Source organism: Trachinotus anak, unplaced genomic scaffold, assembly GCF_046630095.1.
Source record: "Trachinotus anak isolate AG129_WGS33_773 ecotype Australia unplaced genomic scaffold, CSIRO_AGI_Tana_v1 ptg000015l, whole genome shotgun sequence".
Lineage (NCBI taxonomy): Eukaryota > Metazoa > Chordata > Actinopteri > Carangiformes > Carangidae > Trachinotus > Trachinotus anak.
In genome coordinates this window covers 2211811-2229091 of record NW_027273866.1, presented here as the reverse complement: position 1 = coordinate 2229091, position 17281 = coordinate 2211811, and the positions used below count along the sequence as shown (strand labels likewise).

General features: G+C 39.8%; 1 protein-coding gene across 11 annotated transcripts in view; it reads left to right on the top strand.

Annotated features, from left to right (window-relative positions):
* Positions 1-17281, top strand: part of fsip1 (fibrous sheath interacting protein 1) — a 30562-nt gene that overhangs the window by 1282 nt on the left and 11999 nt on the right. For 4 of the 11 annotated variants that reach the window (XR_011693603.1, XM_071497674.1, XM_071497680.1 and 1 more), the window contains 8 exons: positions 40-97; positions 207-376; positions 505-586; positions 685-804; positions 1483-1607; positions 1831-1950; positions 4460-4621; positions 17047-17220. Coding sequence is in view for 10 of the 11 variants with exons in the window: in XM_071497674.1 (XP_071353775.1) it covers positions 40-97; positions 207-376; positions 505-586; positions 685-804; positions 1483-1607; positions 1831-1950; positions 4460-4621; positions 17047-17220 (1011 nt within the window). In the remaining variant the exon portion in view is untranslated. The other 7 variants (XM_071497683.1, XM_071497678.1, XM_071497676.1 and 4 more) reach the window with 7 other exon arrangements.

Genomic DNA, 17281 nt, shown 5'->3' with positions numbered 1-17281 from the left:
TCGTAACTTTCAATAACTCTGGAAAACAACTCCCTGTAGTTCCAGAGCAGCTCTGAAGAAACTGTAATCTGCCCCTCAGCGAGTGGTCCTGACCAAGGTAGGTGTTATTGATAATGTGCAATGGAGTAGTAAACTTAGTTTAAAGATGGTCCAGTTTTATAGTTACGTTACTCCACACAGTAGTAGAATATTTGTGCTTCTTTAAGGTCAGTGTCACACTGATGTGACGGATGAAGAGAGAGAAGATTCAGAACTACACCGGGCCGTTGAGGAAATGAGACGACTTGATGAAATACTGTCTGCAAAGATCAGCAAAGAAAAAGAAGTCAAGCGTCAAAGGAAAGAACTTCAAACAAAACTCTGGCAAGAACTACTGGTAAATACAGTCCTTGCATTCACTCTTCTTACATTACCAGTTCACTAGACCAGTGCTGTTTTTTGACTGAAAAAGGTGTTCACTCTCATCACTTCTGGTGTGATATTATACTGTGTATTTTTCTGCAGCAAAATAAGCCTGAAGGTCGGTGTGAATGTGCTCATGAAGCTTTGAACACAAGGCTGTTTTTAGCTCTGGAGGCAGCCAGTGGTAAGCAAAAACAACAGCATACAGATCATCAACAGTGTTGGAAAGTGTAGGAAATGTAGTCACTGTGAGACATCTAAAATATGGTTTTTGTCTTAAAGGGACAGAAGAAGAGGAGGACGACTTTGTGCCCGTGTTTGAAACTCAGGTTCCTGACAGTGACCATGAAAGACACAGCCAACATCTGGAGCAAAGTGAGATAGTGAAAATCAAACATAAAAGTAAATGCAGCACACATATTTCCATATTTTGTCCATGCAAAAATATATGTTTTCAGGTTGTGCACTTGATGGCGCCATGAGCTCAGGGAACTTGCAGCTGTAATTTTTCCACTCTAGGCTGGTGCAGACAGTAGCACACTTACTCAGATATTACAGCAGTTTTCCAGAGGTGAATGCAAAACAATTTACCCACTGTGTGACTCATGAACAAGTTACTGATCAAGCTCTTGTGCCTTTTTATGATATATATCCTCTAACGAGTAAGAACAAAAAAAAATCTCTGTTTTCCCCCCAAAACAGCCTAGACTGTGAGGAATTCAATGCGTCTCTCTGTCCAGAGACACTTAGGCAAGTTGGCAGCTTGCTATCATGGGAGCTTGAACCTCTTACAATTCTGATAAAGCATGGTCTTCCCACTCACAATGCCACCATGCAGCCATAGATTAGTATAAGTTTTTAGAAATGATTTATGCCTCACGCAGTTTCAAGATTTTTTGAGCAGCTGCAAACTCTTTAATTGTGTGGATCAGATGACAGAATAAGAACTCACAACTAAAAAATGACTGCTGCAGAAATTCTGTGATTTTTTATTAGGTTTGGCTAATTGTTATTATTAAAGTTTTGACTTACTTTCTCAATATTTACCTTCTGGAATCTAAAGAGCGGCTTGTCTGACAGGTGAAAAGACGCCAGGCAGCACAACAGAATCATTTCAGACGGGGGAAGAGCAATTTGAAGGCAGCCACTGTGAAGCTTCAAAAAGCATGAAGAAACAGAAGGACTTTGTCAAGAGAAACATTGAGGTATGTCAAAGTTCATGTTGGGCCAAATGCAGCACTGGGGTTTATTGCATGACTTAGAGCAAGTCTCTCGACAGTTTGTTTTTCCAATGAGGAAAATATTTATTTGCAGTTCAAGAGAAAAGACATTTTAAGCCTACTGGGCACCCCTGAAAAGAATAGAAATGTGATGCAAATAATGGTTTTCATTGTCTTTTTTCCCCCCAAATGTTGTGTAATGCAATAGCTAGTAAGTGGTGAAGGGAGCCAAGTGCTTTTGACCCAGGCAGAGAAAGAGCGTCTGGCTGAGCTCCTCCAAGAAATAGATGAAGAGGAAGAGGACAGTGCCAGAGGCGCAGACAGCAAGGTAGGCTGACATGTAGCGCTAACAGACAACATATGCTGTAGGACCAGTCTCTCTTTTTCAAGTTCCCTTTAAGACGATCTGTATCTTCAGTTTCTTTTGTGATCTTATTTGTTGGAATGTGTGTCCTTATCTAACATTTGTCCTTTTGAATAATGTTGTTAGGCATTTTTGAATAACCCAGCCACACTTTGGCCCTCAGAATGTCACACACAGAGTAACATTGGTCAGATATCCATGTTTTGATGACTCCTTGGCAGCTGAGACTGCCTCTGGCCAGAAGAGTCTCACTGCTCAGAGCAGTTCCGATTATGAACCAGATGTGAAGTGCCATATGCAGTTCACATGGAACGCCACATTTTAAGGATTCGTTTTTTTTTTGTTTTTTTTAATATAATCATACAATTTCCTCTGTGGTGTGTCTGTGAAATTCAGTAGCCAGGATCTTTCATATAGCCTTACTACAAGCTGTAGTTGTTCTCATAGCAAATGTGTAGTGATGGAGCTTTAAGCCAAAGAGAATGAGGCCTCATGTTTTCCTTTGATGGCTCTTCATCCTGTGCCACCTGGAGCAGCAGACTGTTTCACCATCCTAACTTCAAATGTTTTTATTCTCACTTTTAATTTGCTTTAATAGCCCTTTTGGCAGCTGTGAGGCCAGTTTGAAGTCAGATGGGATGAAGCCTGTTGGAAAGTGAGAGGGAACATACTTACCTTTCACATACGGTTCCGTTTAGCTTGACCCCGACAGCTCTGCATCCGTGGGACAGCTTGCAAGCATTTTTTTACATCTTGCTGGTCTATTTATGATGTTTGCCTTGACTTTTAGAACAATACTGGAGTAATTGTGGCGGCTGATACCAAACTGAGGGGAGTGCAGATGCTCTGGGTTTTTTTATTGGCTAGAAGAAGACTTCCTGTTATTGCGAGGCCTGCTATTATGAATGGCCGTAACGGAGCAAGCACATTATTTATGTCACCAGGACTTTGGCAGTGATGCGTCTTCAGTTCTGAGGACTTCACCCAGTTCTTGGCAGACTCCCCCAGGACACATTAACCACAAGCTGCTGCTCACTGTTTTCCTCACACACATTTTTTGATGTTACTGACTCTCATCCTGACAAGCTCCACAGTTTTGTGTAGTTCTGGTAACCCAAGGCCATAAATCAGTAGCAGTCAGAAATCATAGAAGATTTTACGGCTGCAGAGGTGGAGCTCAGACATTCATCTCTCACCTATAGGCTCATACTATATGAAAGGAGGAAGTTCTCATTTTGGGGATTTAAGAACAACTGTGTGATGATTCTTTTGAAAAATGAACTGACTGATTTTTACTAGAGACATCCAGATTTGCCAAAATAATTTTGCAAAGTCCCTGCTTCAATTACATCTGGGGTGCATGCCCCATCTGACTCTTCACTGTGGACTGTCCAATGTACCAAAGAAATCTCTAGGGAAAAAATAATAATAGTTTGACATATCTAACATACTCATTTGTTCTCTTGTGGAGAATTAATGAGAAGAATGATACTACTCTCCTGTCTGTACTGTAAAGCTACAGCCTGCTAGCTTCTCATCTCAACAAAAAAGCAAAAAAACATGCTCTCAAAATGACCAGCTGTTCATTTACAGATGGAATTGATTTTACATAAACTTAGCAATCGTGACTATACCATCAGAGGGACAGATTCAGAGTAGTGTTAAGCAAAGGTTGAAAATATGACTTTTTTCTGAGGCTGTGTTTTATTTCTTGTCTTTGAGGTCCTTTGTAAGTGATAGTTTGATTCTGTCATTCTGCCCGTGACATTTTTATGTCTGTTTTCATGCAATGGTCTAAAGACATGCAGATGAAGACAAAGAGCAAATTGAGGGCTTGCTGACATCTGTGACTGAGGTATTTTTGCAAAATCCAAGCAAGCTGCTGCTTGTTTTAATACTTTAGAGTAGCTCGATCAGAGCAGATCTGTACATTTGAAACACGAATCAGGATCATAAGAATTTGTGGACGTCATTTGTTAACTTTAGGCATTGTGTGGTGCTCCACCTGGTTTACAGATGCTTATGTTTTCTGTATTTTAATGGCAGCTGTCTTCTGTTCCCCTTTGAGAGCTCTCAGAGGTTACAATTGTGTTCTTTGTAGAGTTGTGCTCTTCTTTGGCATGATCGTCTTGCTACAAGATCTTACATCACCGTTGTGATGAGCTCGCTACCCACCCACTGTTTCCCATAGGATATAATTGGAGTCTTGCTGGGACACACAATCAGTGTGAGGAAGAGACAATTGTCAAAGTTTTACAGTTGCTGTGTGGGGAAGAGTGATCAGCATCCTGTTCACCAACCAGAAGTGGATACTAAGTGCTAACCCTTCCCTGTTTCAGACATCACTTTTATAAGTTTGCTGAATAAGCAATAGATAGATAATGTTAATCAGTCCCCTATTTAGGTCACCACAGAATAAAGCAGGCTTATACCCAGTGGGCTATGACTTATTTCAATGATACTTTTCTTCCAGGAGGACATGTGGGCTGTGTCACTCTTGACAGGCCAAGGTTACACCCCGCAGCCCTCTGACCTGGAGCAGCTGATTGACATTGACTCCAAAATGCGCCTTCTTCTCCCAGCGGAAGAATTTCTCTCAGTGCAGAGCTCCTACACAAGCTTTAGTGTGCCCCAGGTATGTTTTCAACGGCACTATAGCAATGTGTTTTCTCAGAGCGCCACCAGACACCATCCAGGGCTGCTCTGAGACAAGGTCATTATAAGGTGAGCTCAGCAGGGCATCGATGGCAACATCTAGTTAAATCTTTTGTTACTGACCCTCAGGGAGTTACACCCCTATTTGTAAGTTTGGAAAAATGGTATTGTGTAAGCTGCTGGAATTTGGAACTGAGGGTTGCCTCATTTTTCCATCCACATTTCCATGACTCCATAGGAAGGCCATATTATAAAGCCTCTTGTGCTGTATTTCCTTCTAGTAAAGTAAATAAAAATATCTCTTAGACTGTTGTTTCATTATGAAAGGAATTATGCTCTTTCCACATGAACAGTAGTAACTTTTTTACATTTATTCATTCATAATATTTTATTGTAACATGTTGAGTTAGTCCATGGTTGGATTGCGTATTCATCGTTTTCATTATGCTCTTTATTTATTTATTTATTTAATATATTATATATATTAATATATTTTGTTGCATTCATATATTTGATAAACTTCGAATTAGTTTGTACCACAACCCGTAATGCCCACCCTTTATATGTGGCACATTGTCTGAGTGATCTGTACATCGTTACCACATCAGTGGAGAACCAACTTCACAGATATTTACAACTGTAAAAATTTTCCAGGCCTTGGTCGGTCTTGGGGTTGGGTCTGCTCCTAGACGTGAGCTCAGTGAGTTATCTCAGGACCTTATCTCATTATATTTTAATGCCAGATGGCATGCTCATCGTTTGTGTAGCCTGTCGGTGGAAAATGTTTGATGTCTCCAAAGTCATAAAAACTTTATAACGCAGTTTTGCAAACTGAGTGTGCCATTTTCTACTATCACTACTGGATGTAGACAAGGGAGAACTGCACCGCTGGAATCCCAGTGCTGGAACAGGACCTGATCTATGTCATAATATCCAGAATATTTATGTTACTGGTCTGGTAAATTCACTAAGTCATTCTTCTGATGCCATATGGAAATGGCAGTAAAACAAAACTTAGCATTAGAAGTTGTACCCTCTCGGTATCTGTTTAGATGATAAGGATTCGCAATATTTCAACTGTCTTCAGTGGACCTAGACTGATAAATCAACTAGGCAGACACAGTATACCAGCTGACACTGGTATCACTGTATATGCTGATAAGTGATAAGAAAGAGCGGTACAAAAACTAAATTTGAGGAAATTAATAATCAGATTTATCGGTTTATTAAACTCACAAATATCGATATCAGTATCGGCCTCATAAATCCAGTATCGGTCAGGCTATAGTCTGGTGTGGGATGTAGCTTTACAATAACTGTAAGATTAAAGTAATAATAAAATAAGCAAAGTTTTGTGTTGATCAGTCAATTAATAAATTCTATTGGCTCTGAAAATTAATCTGTAGCTATTTTGATAACTGATTAATTATTTAAGTGATTTTTTAAATAAAAATGGTAAAAATGTATTGCTCTAACTTCTCAAATGTGAACATTTGATTCATTTTTAGTTTTCTATGATGATAATATGAATATCTTTGGGTTTTGGTCCACTGGTTACACAAAACAAACAATCTGATGACCAATTTCTGAGAAACTGTGATAAACTTTTCTCACTGTTTCACTGACTGATTTCCCAGAGAAAGTTATTGGCAGATTAATCGATAAAGCAAATAATCATTAATTGTAGCACTTGCAGGAAATGGTGCAGGGGGACACACAGGGGCGGTTTCAGTGTGATGTGCAGAAAGTCAGCCTGGAAATTTGAGAGAATATGATTGAATCCATTGTCTGATGAAGACAGGGTGCAAAAGCCCAGTTTTCACTATAAGATTTAGCTGCATATCAGTTCCACTGAGAATTGATTGAGCCCAACCAGATGTGTACATGATCAATAGTTGAACTCCAGGGAGTGCTTAGATCAAAATGTGACTCACTGCCTCTTGAAATTCCCAAAAATCATATATAAAAGTTTGAACTAGTTGTGATGGCTGAACTGGTGCTATGGGTGAATGAGTGCAATGCGTCCATTCCTCAGTAACTGTGACCGTTACATTAAGTTAGACTTTTTTTTCAAAATAAGGCAATACACCCTTGTGCAAGACACTTCCACACGTGACATGGAGCTGACTTTCGGCCAATAGTACAAAACTGTGACTTTACTGGACAGCTGGATGTGTTAGTTTGTGTAACCTACTTTCCCTTCCTTCCCACCCTTTAATCATCTTGTCGAGTTAAAAAGGTTTTTGAGAAAGTAAAATTCCCCATCATCCATCCATCATCTGCTCTTCATTACTGCAGAAACGTCTAATGCAGGCATGTCTATAGGAATTAAACAATGACACAAAACTCTGTCTCACGTCTCAAGTAACTGGTTACAGATGATTCCCCTTCAGACTGCTAATGACAAACAATTTAAAATTCACTGTCTTCTAGTTTTTTCATGTAGTATATAACATAAAAATGGAAATGGTTGGGGAGCACCACACCTGTAGGGCTTAAAAAGTAGCTGTTTTTCTTAACCTACCTAAATCCCTCTGCACTGTTGTGGCGTATATTAAGGATATACAGCACACACAGTAAATCTCTTTCAGAGCCAGTCATTCATTCCACGTAAGGTACCATAAATCCTAAAGGTGGTCATAAAAGTAAATATGCTTTTGTTTTGCGGTTACCTTTCTTCTCGGGAGCAGCTTGCTCCAGTCAGGGTTCATAACAGAAACCATTTGGACAGCAGTTCAGGAACCTGCTTGTTTGCCTGCTCATTCCAGAGCAGTCTCTAATGTACACGAAAGAGATCATCATATCTCTATTTCAACACCACTGAAACTGTTTTCCCCAGCCATATTAAATCATGGCCTGGCTTTGCACGTTTGTCATTGTCTCTTGCCTTCTGGCTACGTCGAATCGATCATCTGTCACGTTTTACACAGAAGAGGGAGTTATTCACGTCTCTCCAGTGAACACTCTCTCATAAAGGATCAGTCAGGGCTTCAGAACCTGTGACTTCAGAACCTGGCGGCATCCCTTCCCAATAAGTCGTGATTGATATCCTGAGTAAAAAAGCAGCCTGCACATTCCTGTGCAGTCAGCTTAGTAGTAGCTTCTCTCTGGTTAAGTGAGTTCGTCCATCAAGCCTGTGAGGGTGGATGCAGTCTGTGAGGCCTGCCACCAGCTGGTACACTGCCACAGAGGAGAGTCAGCCCCCCATCAGAACCTAATTACAGAGCCTGTGGAGGTGAAGGAGTGCCAGCTCCAGAAAAAGAGCAAGGCTTCCCCTTTCATTTGGAGAGATTAACACATGCAGAACGGCTTCCTTACATACGATAGCCACTGTATACTAGATCGCAAGACCAATAGCCCATATATTACAGCTAAGTATCTATTTGTAGCAAATCATTTTCATCCTTGGATTTCATCTGTTCGGGAGTTTAGCCTTGCATATTTAGTGATAAAGCACATATCAGTGTGTCGGGATCAGCTATTTATAATTGAAGGTTTTTCACTTTCCATCTGTATAAGGCAATGCAGTGGCAGGTGCATATTATACTGTAGTGTACTGACTGATAAGGCATAGAAAAATCCATGTTATCGTGATATTAACCACAGCATCAGTGTTTGTGAAAGCATAGTATCACTCATCACATGGCCAAACGGTGAGTCACGGTGAAAGTCTTGATGGGAAAAAGCTTTGCTTTCCTTGCCCGTGGCTCTTCCTTCATGATTTTTGATGCTAGGGAAAAAGGTCAGGTAGCCACAAACTCTACTTTAATGATCTGGATTGAATGGAATCAAAACATAACTTTAAACACTGTTTTATTTGGACAGCTTTAATATTGTGCTTATGACAGCATTGCTCCCTGTGAATTCTTTATTCTTCTCCCCCTTTCTCAGGATTCAGCCTTCCAGTCATTAAAAACATCTGTTGGCACATGAGATTAATGTACAGTAAACCCCTCCTACTGTACCACTGTGTGGTAATGCCTGCACCACCCACAGCTTGAAGAAGAAGAAGAGGGGATTCTGTCATGAAAATTAGCTGGGTGTTTGGTGACATGGGTGTGTTTGTATGTGTGTGTTTCACAGATTAGAATTACGCATACTATTCTCTCAAATGTGGCTTTTTTGAAATTGTGGTTACAATGAAAATTAATGAACGATATTATGGTTCTAACTCACTGTCCTTCTGTATTTGATTGCATCAGATTGCTCCCTAAATCAAGAGGGCTGCAGCTTCTTATGCGTTTGCATAGTAACTCCAGCTGTGTTTTTGTTGTGTATTGGCTGGCTATATTTTGATGTAAGACTATGAGGTCACTTAGTCACACTGTGTGGTTGCTGATGAGCAACCATGATTTTAACTACAGCAAACGTTAAGTGAGAGAGCAGAGTTATGGGCAGAAAACGCCCTTTTGACCGACACAATGCGGTCAGCAGACAGTTTGCAAATTTATCTTATTTAGTCCAGTCATATAATTAAACATGTGTGGAAAAGCTTTGGTCACGTTATATCCATCTAAGATGTAGGTTAGTTCTTATTTTACATCACCAAATAGTTCATGACATATTCATAATGTTCATGCATGTGATACAGGAAACATACATGTAATATACATGGTTGTGCACTGACCTAAAAATAAAACCAGAACTAGAAAGTAAAAAAAGTAGGAGAGCATTGTGTTTCTGCTTAATAACGATGACAGCAGGAAGACAAACAAGACATTTTATCCTCTGTGCCAAGGAAGAAACTGTCCTCTGGAATACAATGTCCATATCCCTACTGAAATACTGAAAATATGCTAATTCACAACAGAAACTCATCAAACTGGTAGCCAGCATTGAATGTGTTCTTGTAGTGTATTGGCATGAAAACACTGGAATTTATCCATTGAAAATGGTTAAATTCTAATATCTGTCGAACTCTAATATCTTTGACACCTCTGTGGTTTACATATTTTTCTGATGGCTCGACAGCTGCATGGTGAGAATTGAGATGTCAGGTTTGTCATGTGGCATGCTTGGTGTTTTTCACAAGATTAACTTGGCCAAAAAGAATAGACTCCACACCCTTCCCCACCCTATAATTCCCATGAGTCCCAGTTTATTGTCTTCATATAAACGCCTCTCCCACTGGTGTTATCCACAGCAGCAGTTGTGTTAAGTGATTTCAAAGGTTTTTCCTTGTCTTGGTCAAGATCTAACTTTTGACTGTTCCACTCATTATGACACCCCATAGCGGATAATTTAGTCACAAAGTCATCTGTTAACAATAAACCAACCTTAAAATATTTGCTAATCTCCCGTCACCATGGCCCAAGTTAAATAACACTTAAGTATTTTAGAACATTATCACAACCCACTATTCTTTAAATTTCAATGTGTGGGCAGAGCCCACCATATTTTAAAGGAATAATTTGATATTTTGGGAATTTCACCTTCTTGCCAAGATGAGAAGATCACTGCCACTCACATTATGTGTTTCGGTAAATATGCTACCGCTAGTTAGCTTAGCTCAGCACAAATGCTGGAAACAGGATGAACAACTATTTTGGCTCTGTAACAAAATCTCTAGCTGTGTATTCAGGGAGACCGTGCTGTGAATTTTAGACATGGTGGTCTTGCGTACAACCGGTGCATTCATTTGTAGCTGTCTTACAGCTAACCTTCGCTTACAAAAAATGTGTAAAAACGACTCATTTTGGTTTTGGACTCCACTCGGCTAACTGTTAGTAGGCTAATCATTCTTTGAAACCTCACACTGACGATTCTCACAGTCCTACATTTTCTCTATAATGGCAGAAATAAATACCACAAACTTGTGCAAGACTGTTGACAGCTGAAATCTAGGTCAGATATTATACTTCACAATGCAGAGCTCACAGAGGGACAAGAAGTGCAAAAAGATGCTTGAATGTTTTTTTCCCTCCAGATGCTTTTGATAAACATTTAGCATGGTCTGCAGCCTAAGCTCTTTGTTCAAATTTATTTTGTCTGTGTCATTATTTGGTACAAACTAAAATTACCTTATATTAGCTAAGGGAATGAAGCAAAGTGATGATGGGCGGAGATGATCTATCGAGTCTCTCTTTAACAACAATAAAATTGTACACTGTGAAGTATTTACAACGTATTGGAGAGATTACAAATGCAAGCTTTTTCTCCACAACCCGAACAATGAAAACTTAAAACAGATCAAACATTTTTTGAATTTTGATTTCTCTTTGGATTATGCCAAAGATAGTAAGAACACACAGGTTGTATAGATATTTTAATCCAGTATCATATTCAGCATGCTCTTTTGATCATAGGATTTAGCAGGAGGTTTTGATTTGTGCAACAGTGACTGCTCCAGACCACCCTCAATTCCGAAAAAACACAAGTATAAAGTCCAGACGACCCACAAGTGAATCTTCTAATACTTCAGGAATGTTCAGCAATCACCAAGTCATCTACCAGGGATCCAAAGTACTAATTTAAAAACATAACCTCTGGAGGGGAAAAAGACAACTTGGATGCAAACAAATATTGTATCTGAGACATTTCTAAGATGGTGATATATAAACCCTCACATCAGGGGGGGTGGGGGTGGGCATGGGGGGGGGGTGTTATGGTGTTCAGACTTTGTACAAGGCAAGTGGTGCAGAATTAAAAACATTTGTTTGTATGACATTGCTTATCCAAGTGTCAACATGCAGGTAGGTATATCATGTGTATGGCAGACAGCTGTTTGCAGCACATTTGCCTCAAAACCTGGCAAATGACTATAGGTCGTAACTCAGCAAAATTTCAATCTGAGAGAGAAAGAAATAAGTGGGGGGGGGGGGGCTCAATAGACTCTCAGCCATAGCTTCCGAACTGCTTACTCCTGAGCTCTCACTGGGAGTGCTCGTGGCAAGGCATGTGGACAGGCCTTGGCAGATAGCCTGGGTCCACGTGGCATAGCCAGAGCTCCTACTATACTTGAGATTTGAAGAGAGACCGAGGGAGAGAAATAAGAGAGAAGCATTGAGAGGAAGCGATGGCTGGTATTCTCTGGTATAATCAGTTGCATCTTTATTATCTAATGCAAACCAGTGCAGTAGCACAATGTTTATGAAGCTAAAATCTTCAGTTTTTGTTGGCACAGTGCCCAAGTTGTAATATTTTTCAGGCTTAAACTATAGACCTATAGTCAACTTACAGCATTGTACTGAAAAGCATCCTTTTCAATGTAATGCAGTCCAATTTATATACTGTACACACACACACACACACACACACACACACACACACAAATACAAATACATAAATATATATATATATATATATTTATGTATTTTATAGCACTTCACTACCACAAGCTACAAAACAATAGGAATTTACTGAGGGCTATTGTACTGGAGTGCATTAGATTGCCTAGTAAAATGGTAACTCGGTCTATAACAAAAAACATGCTGTTTCCATTATTTGCATAGTCTGTTTTTTAATGACTGAGTGACTTAATGTGACCAACAGACATTGTTCATTTAACAACGGCCCTGAGAGTCTAGGCCAATGAGCCCTTTTGTGGCTACTGCATGCTAAAACAAACTGCTGTTTGAAATGTTGGCTAGCATCCACATCACATAAGTGCTTTTCAAGGAAAACCCATTGAGCCATTATTTTTTCCCTTTGTTTTTTTTTTTATAACACTTTGCATCATGTTTGCAAATATGGCCCAGAAGTCCTTCCTATGGCATGTAGCTTCTCCACCTACTTTAGATTTTAGTGAGTTCGAAATAGGTGTGAAGGATGTTGTTGAAAAGACCACATGTTGTATGGATTAGTTTGTTTGGAGTATGCAGTAGCTTCTATGAATTTACTGTTGACACTTGTTTGGATTAGCTGCCTAAGAACACACTGGCCTTGTTTTGCTTGTCTTGAGTGTGTGAACAAGGCCATCAAGCTATTTCAGTGGCTCGCTCTGGCTTCAAACAGTCCTGCTAGACACCTAATGTAAGAGGGAACCTGAAGCGAGCGGTGGTTTGGTGCATGTTTATAACACACATTTTGCTGCAGGATGCAAGAGATACTGATAAACGATGGCAACCTAATCATTTGTCTTGTTTTCCTGCTGTTTATGAAATACATCTGAGAATGTGTCTGCATGAGAGGATCCGGCTGTTATATTTTGCAAGGCAAACCACAGATACAACCCACAGTGGAGCACAGAAGAAGCTCCAGGCTTTGGCTCTCTCCACAGTCTAATATGATTGGTGTGATATGATTATATGTTCCTTTAATGGGAACATCAAGCTATAGCACACTCAGTATTGCTGAATGTTAGGCATCCAAGATTTGTTTTGAATTTATTTGAAGTGAAATGTTTGGCACAACATAATACCCCACTATTTTTCCTATTTCGTCACTTTGGACAACAGCAGATCATCCATCAACCGCTGCAGCTGTTTCACACTCAAACGCCATGACAACCTCTGAAAGGAATGTATTGCTTCTATTTGAAATCATAAAATTGATCACAGGATATCAATAACCACTTTATGAATTGATATAAGTTATCTGGAGGTCATACAAATAATATACTAGCAATTGTTTTGCTCATGGCAATTGGCAAGCCATTCAGTTTTTCATAGTGTGGGAAAGCAAAATCTGAACCGTAGGGTAAAACAAGGACGGCTTCTCTGGAGTCATCATATCATGGATGAATGAACTTTTCTTTCTGTTTTAATAACATTCATTTTGAGTTCAAGATGCACTTGGCAGTCAGAGTAATACTCTGTATTTACAATGCTGTATTTTATAGCTACTCATGAAGATAATGTAACATCAAATCAAGAGCCACTGAAAGGATATTTCCTCAACCTTTCCTTCCTGAGATACATTTCTCTTAAAGGTGAATTATATTTGACATGTCTGTCATACTTAAAGAAAAGAAAGTCCAGATCTTCACGGCCACCCAGCAGTTGTGTGACCCAGATAAGTGATGTGATTATTGGAGATTTTCATTAGTATGTCAAGTGGCTACTCTGAGGAGAGCCAATTACAAGCATTTGGCTGATGTTCAGATAAGCAGAGCCCTGGTCTCTCTGCCTTACTCTGTTTGGAAGTCACTCAGTCTGACCTCCTATTGAGTGAACGCTATCAGACATTCCAGGAGGAGAAGCACAAATGCCATAATGTATTGGAGCAACCACTTGAGTCTGGTGTGGTCAAGAAACATAATTCCCTCGGTCTTCTCCAAGAAGTGAATCATTACTACAATTTAACTGGCATAAGAGCAAAGACTAATATACTGTTGAGTCTTGCCAATGCCTTGGAAATGGATCTAAAGTTGTTGCATTGATTTATTATTATTGCTTAATCAGTTATATATTTAGAAACGCTGTGAACAAAGTACTGCAAATAAGAAGTTATTGGCCTTTTATGAAACAGAAAGTGACCTCTAAGTCAACCCTATTTTACACTTCTGATCTCATATAGTTTTCAATTGTCACTTGTCAAAACAACTACGTATTCACATATTATAAAGTTTGCAACAAAGTAAAATCTGTTTTAACTTTATGTTTCATTTCAAGCATTAGAACTGATGAACCTCTCGTGACATGGCCATATTACAGTTTACTTTACATGTCATTTTCTTTTTTTTCTGGTTATGGCTGTGGCTCAGTAGTGATGGATCTGTTCTTGTTGATGGCAAGTCCACCACTTTGTTCCAGATTGAAATGTCTCAACAGCTATTAGATGGCTTGGCATGAAATGTACAGACAATCATGGTGCCCAGAGGATAGGTCGTAATGACTTTGGTGATCTCCCGACAAGCACCATAAACAAGTCAAAAATATACTGATTTATGACTGAACACCCACAAAGCTAATGGTATTCCCATCAACCACAGTTGTCCTTTGTGTTTAGTGTTGATAATGGAATGTTAGCACATGCATTAACTGCCTGTGTTAGCATTACATTTTGTTGCCAGTTTGTTGTTAGCATCGTTGTGTTTGCCACAAGCTACGTAAGCCTCTCAAATTAATTTGATTTTCTGTTATTGTAACTAACATATTACTGTGAAAGAAGACAATTCAGGGCGAATGCAGAGATCATGACAACAAAGCTCAGAGCAATGCAGAGTGTTTAATATTGTAATTGGAGTCAGATTAGAAAGGTTCAGTCAAGGACTGTGGACTCTCCCCTTACACTGATCAGAATTTGTAGGGTACTGATATAGCCAGAGAGTGTTGGTTTAGTAAGAATAGCACACAGAAGAGCATAGACCACAGCCAAGTCCAAACTTCCTACATCTGTGAGATCCAGATTATTGTCTGGTTCTGCAACAAATTATACATAAATTCCTGAGAAATTGACAAAGGAGTTGCAATATTCCCTATCTCACAATATCAAGGAAAGTAATAAAAAAAATTCCTGGATCTCCCTTTAAGTGCATCTGCACTAAAGTTTAATGAGTTCTTCCCTGGCTCAAGCCCCATCCCTCCACCAGTTAGGTGCAAATTGGTTCAGTACTTCTTGTGTAATCCTGTTGACAGAGCAGAAATAAATATGTTGACATACATGCCAAAGTCATTCAGACTTTGGTCATTGATAGCTTTATTGTGACTAAACCTTGCAGACATCTTTGGAGTCTATAGTTCTTCCAAAGTAGGGCAGCTGTCGTTTCCAAATTAAATAAACTGTTTCTCCCAAAGATTTGGACTTTTTTGGAAACATGCATTTAGTGGTGTGAGGATGGTGGTAAAGCTAGACTTTAATTTTTATTTTTCCTGGTTGGAATGCTGTGTTTCTCACTCTGGTGCATGACAGGAGTCTGATCCCGTCGTGGTCCTGGCTTTTGTAGTCTGGATGAGAGAGTCTTAACAGAAAGGCTCTAGTAACGACCACTTAAAAGAGGCTTCAGATAGAAGCTATCATTATTTCCCTATAGGGAGACAAGGGGCAGGGCTAGGTGAGGCCACACACTGTTCTCAGGAGGTTCTTGTTTTTGCCAAAATATAAATATTTAAGTCACACTGGTATCATCCAGTTGCCAAAAAACTGTGTACATGCAATATGTTACATTAGCCAAGTAGACATGTCTGTTTTGCTTATTAACAAGGGCAGAAGCATTCATTTTTCTTCTCAACACACTGGCTGAACTTAACTGAACTCCCTTCCTGCCCTGGATTTAACTAAGATTACATCCCTGATAATAAATGTGTCATAACAGATTTAGTAACGCAGTATTTCAGTTTATAATTTCTGCTGTGTCCCGCTGTCTCCTGTAACCTACCATTTCGCTGTATGCAAGTCCCTACTGAGATGTCGACATTTTATGAAATATCCATCAATTTCAACATTATTAGATCATACATACGCCTGCCTGGCATCCAGACTAACCAAGAGAGATGGAGATTTCAACCACATGGCGCTGGACTGACACTCCAAAACAGTCCTGTGGTTGGCAACATCCTCTCAGACCCAACAATTTTTTAGACCTAGCTGCTGCTTTTATAGAGTAGCAGTGTATTTTTAGAGGTCAAAACGTGACCCCACCACAGGTCATTCACTGGTCTCTGTCTATGGTATTGTCCATTTGGTCATGAAATTTCCATCCATCTTAAAGAAATAAGTGGTGGGTGGTTTGGGGAGGGATATTACCAGTTTTACCAAATCTAACCTTTGAGATTGACCACAGTTATGCTCACTTTTCAGCACCTACTGCTCATCATGCTGCATCTATAGAAGCTATTTCCTCAGCATGGCGTGGTATCTCAGTATCAGCAAAATAGATTATGACAGCCCAATGGCCTGTTTGAATATATGAGATAAACCAATATGACTGATTTGGTTCTGATGACTTCACTTTGGATTGTTTTCTCTCTGTGACTGAGGCCCAGTGAAAAAGATCTGACCCGTGGTCAGAAAGACAAGCCTCTCACTTATCAGCTGTCCGTTGATGGTTCTCCAGGCGTGACTCTCCTATTTCCTCCTGACCCATTTTCAGAGTTTGCTTTGGATGCAACTTGTGGTGCATTGTGTCAAACCCAGCGTGCCCAAATCAACGTGGATGCCATAAATGTGATGTATGTATGTAGACTGTAACTCTAGCTAAGGTATTAGACTTTCTCAGGTCTTGTAATGAGTACCTGATTTTACTCTACTATCTTTAAAAATGCAGGAAAGAACTGTGGCGTGCTGCATACATCTCTAAGACATACCACAATGATGACATTTTAATAGAGACAAACATACTACAACTCAAGAGTCTTGGCAGAATGTAAAACTTTCACACAAATTCATTGTGATGAACTGCTATATGGTTTTGATCCCTATTTTAATGTGTCCTAGTAACAGCCATAAACTGAGAGGGCAGCTCTATGAGTGCACCCAAACACGTCATACACATTGAAATGTGTTGTTTGCTCTCTGTGAGAACAGGCCGTGTCTGTTGTGTATCAGGGCCATGGCTCAGAGGCTGGTTGGAAGTGCGATGGGGACCCGCAGCCAGGAGAGAAGGTCCTGCAGGATATAAAGGAGAGGAGAGGGCAGGAGAGGCGGCTCCAAGAGATCCAACAGCAGCTGGAGATCCTGGGCCAGAGCCAGGAGATGACTGTGAGTTCAAAGCAGCTATGTTCATTCACACACACACACACACACACACACACATACACAC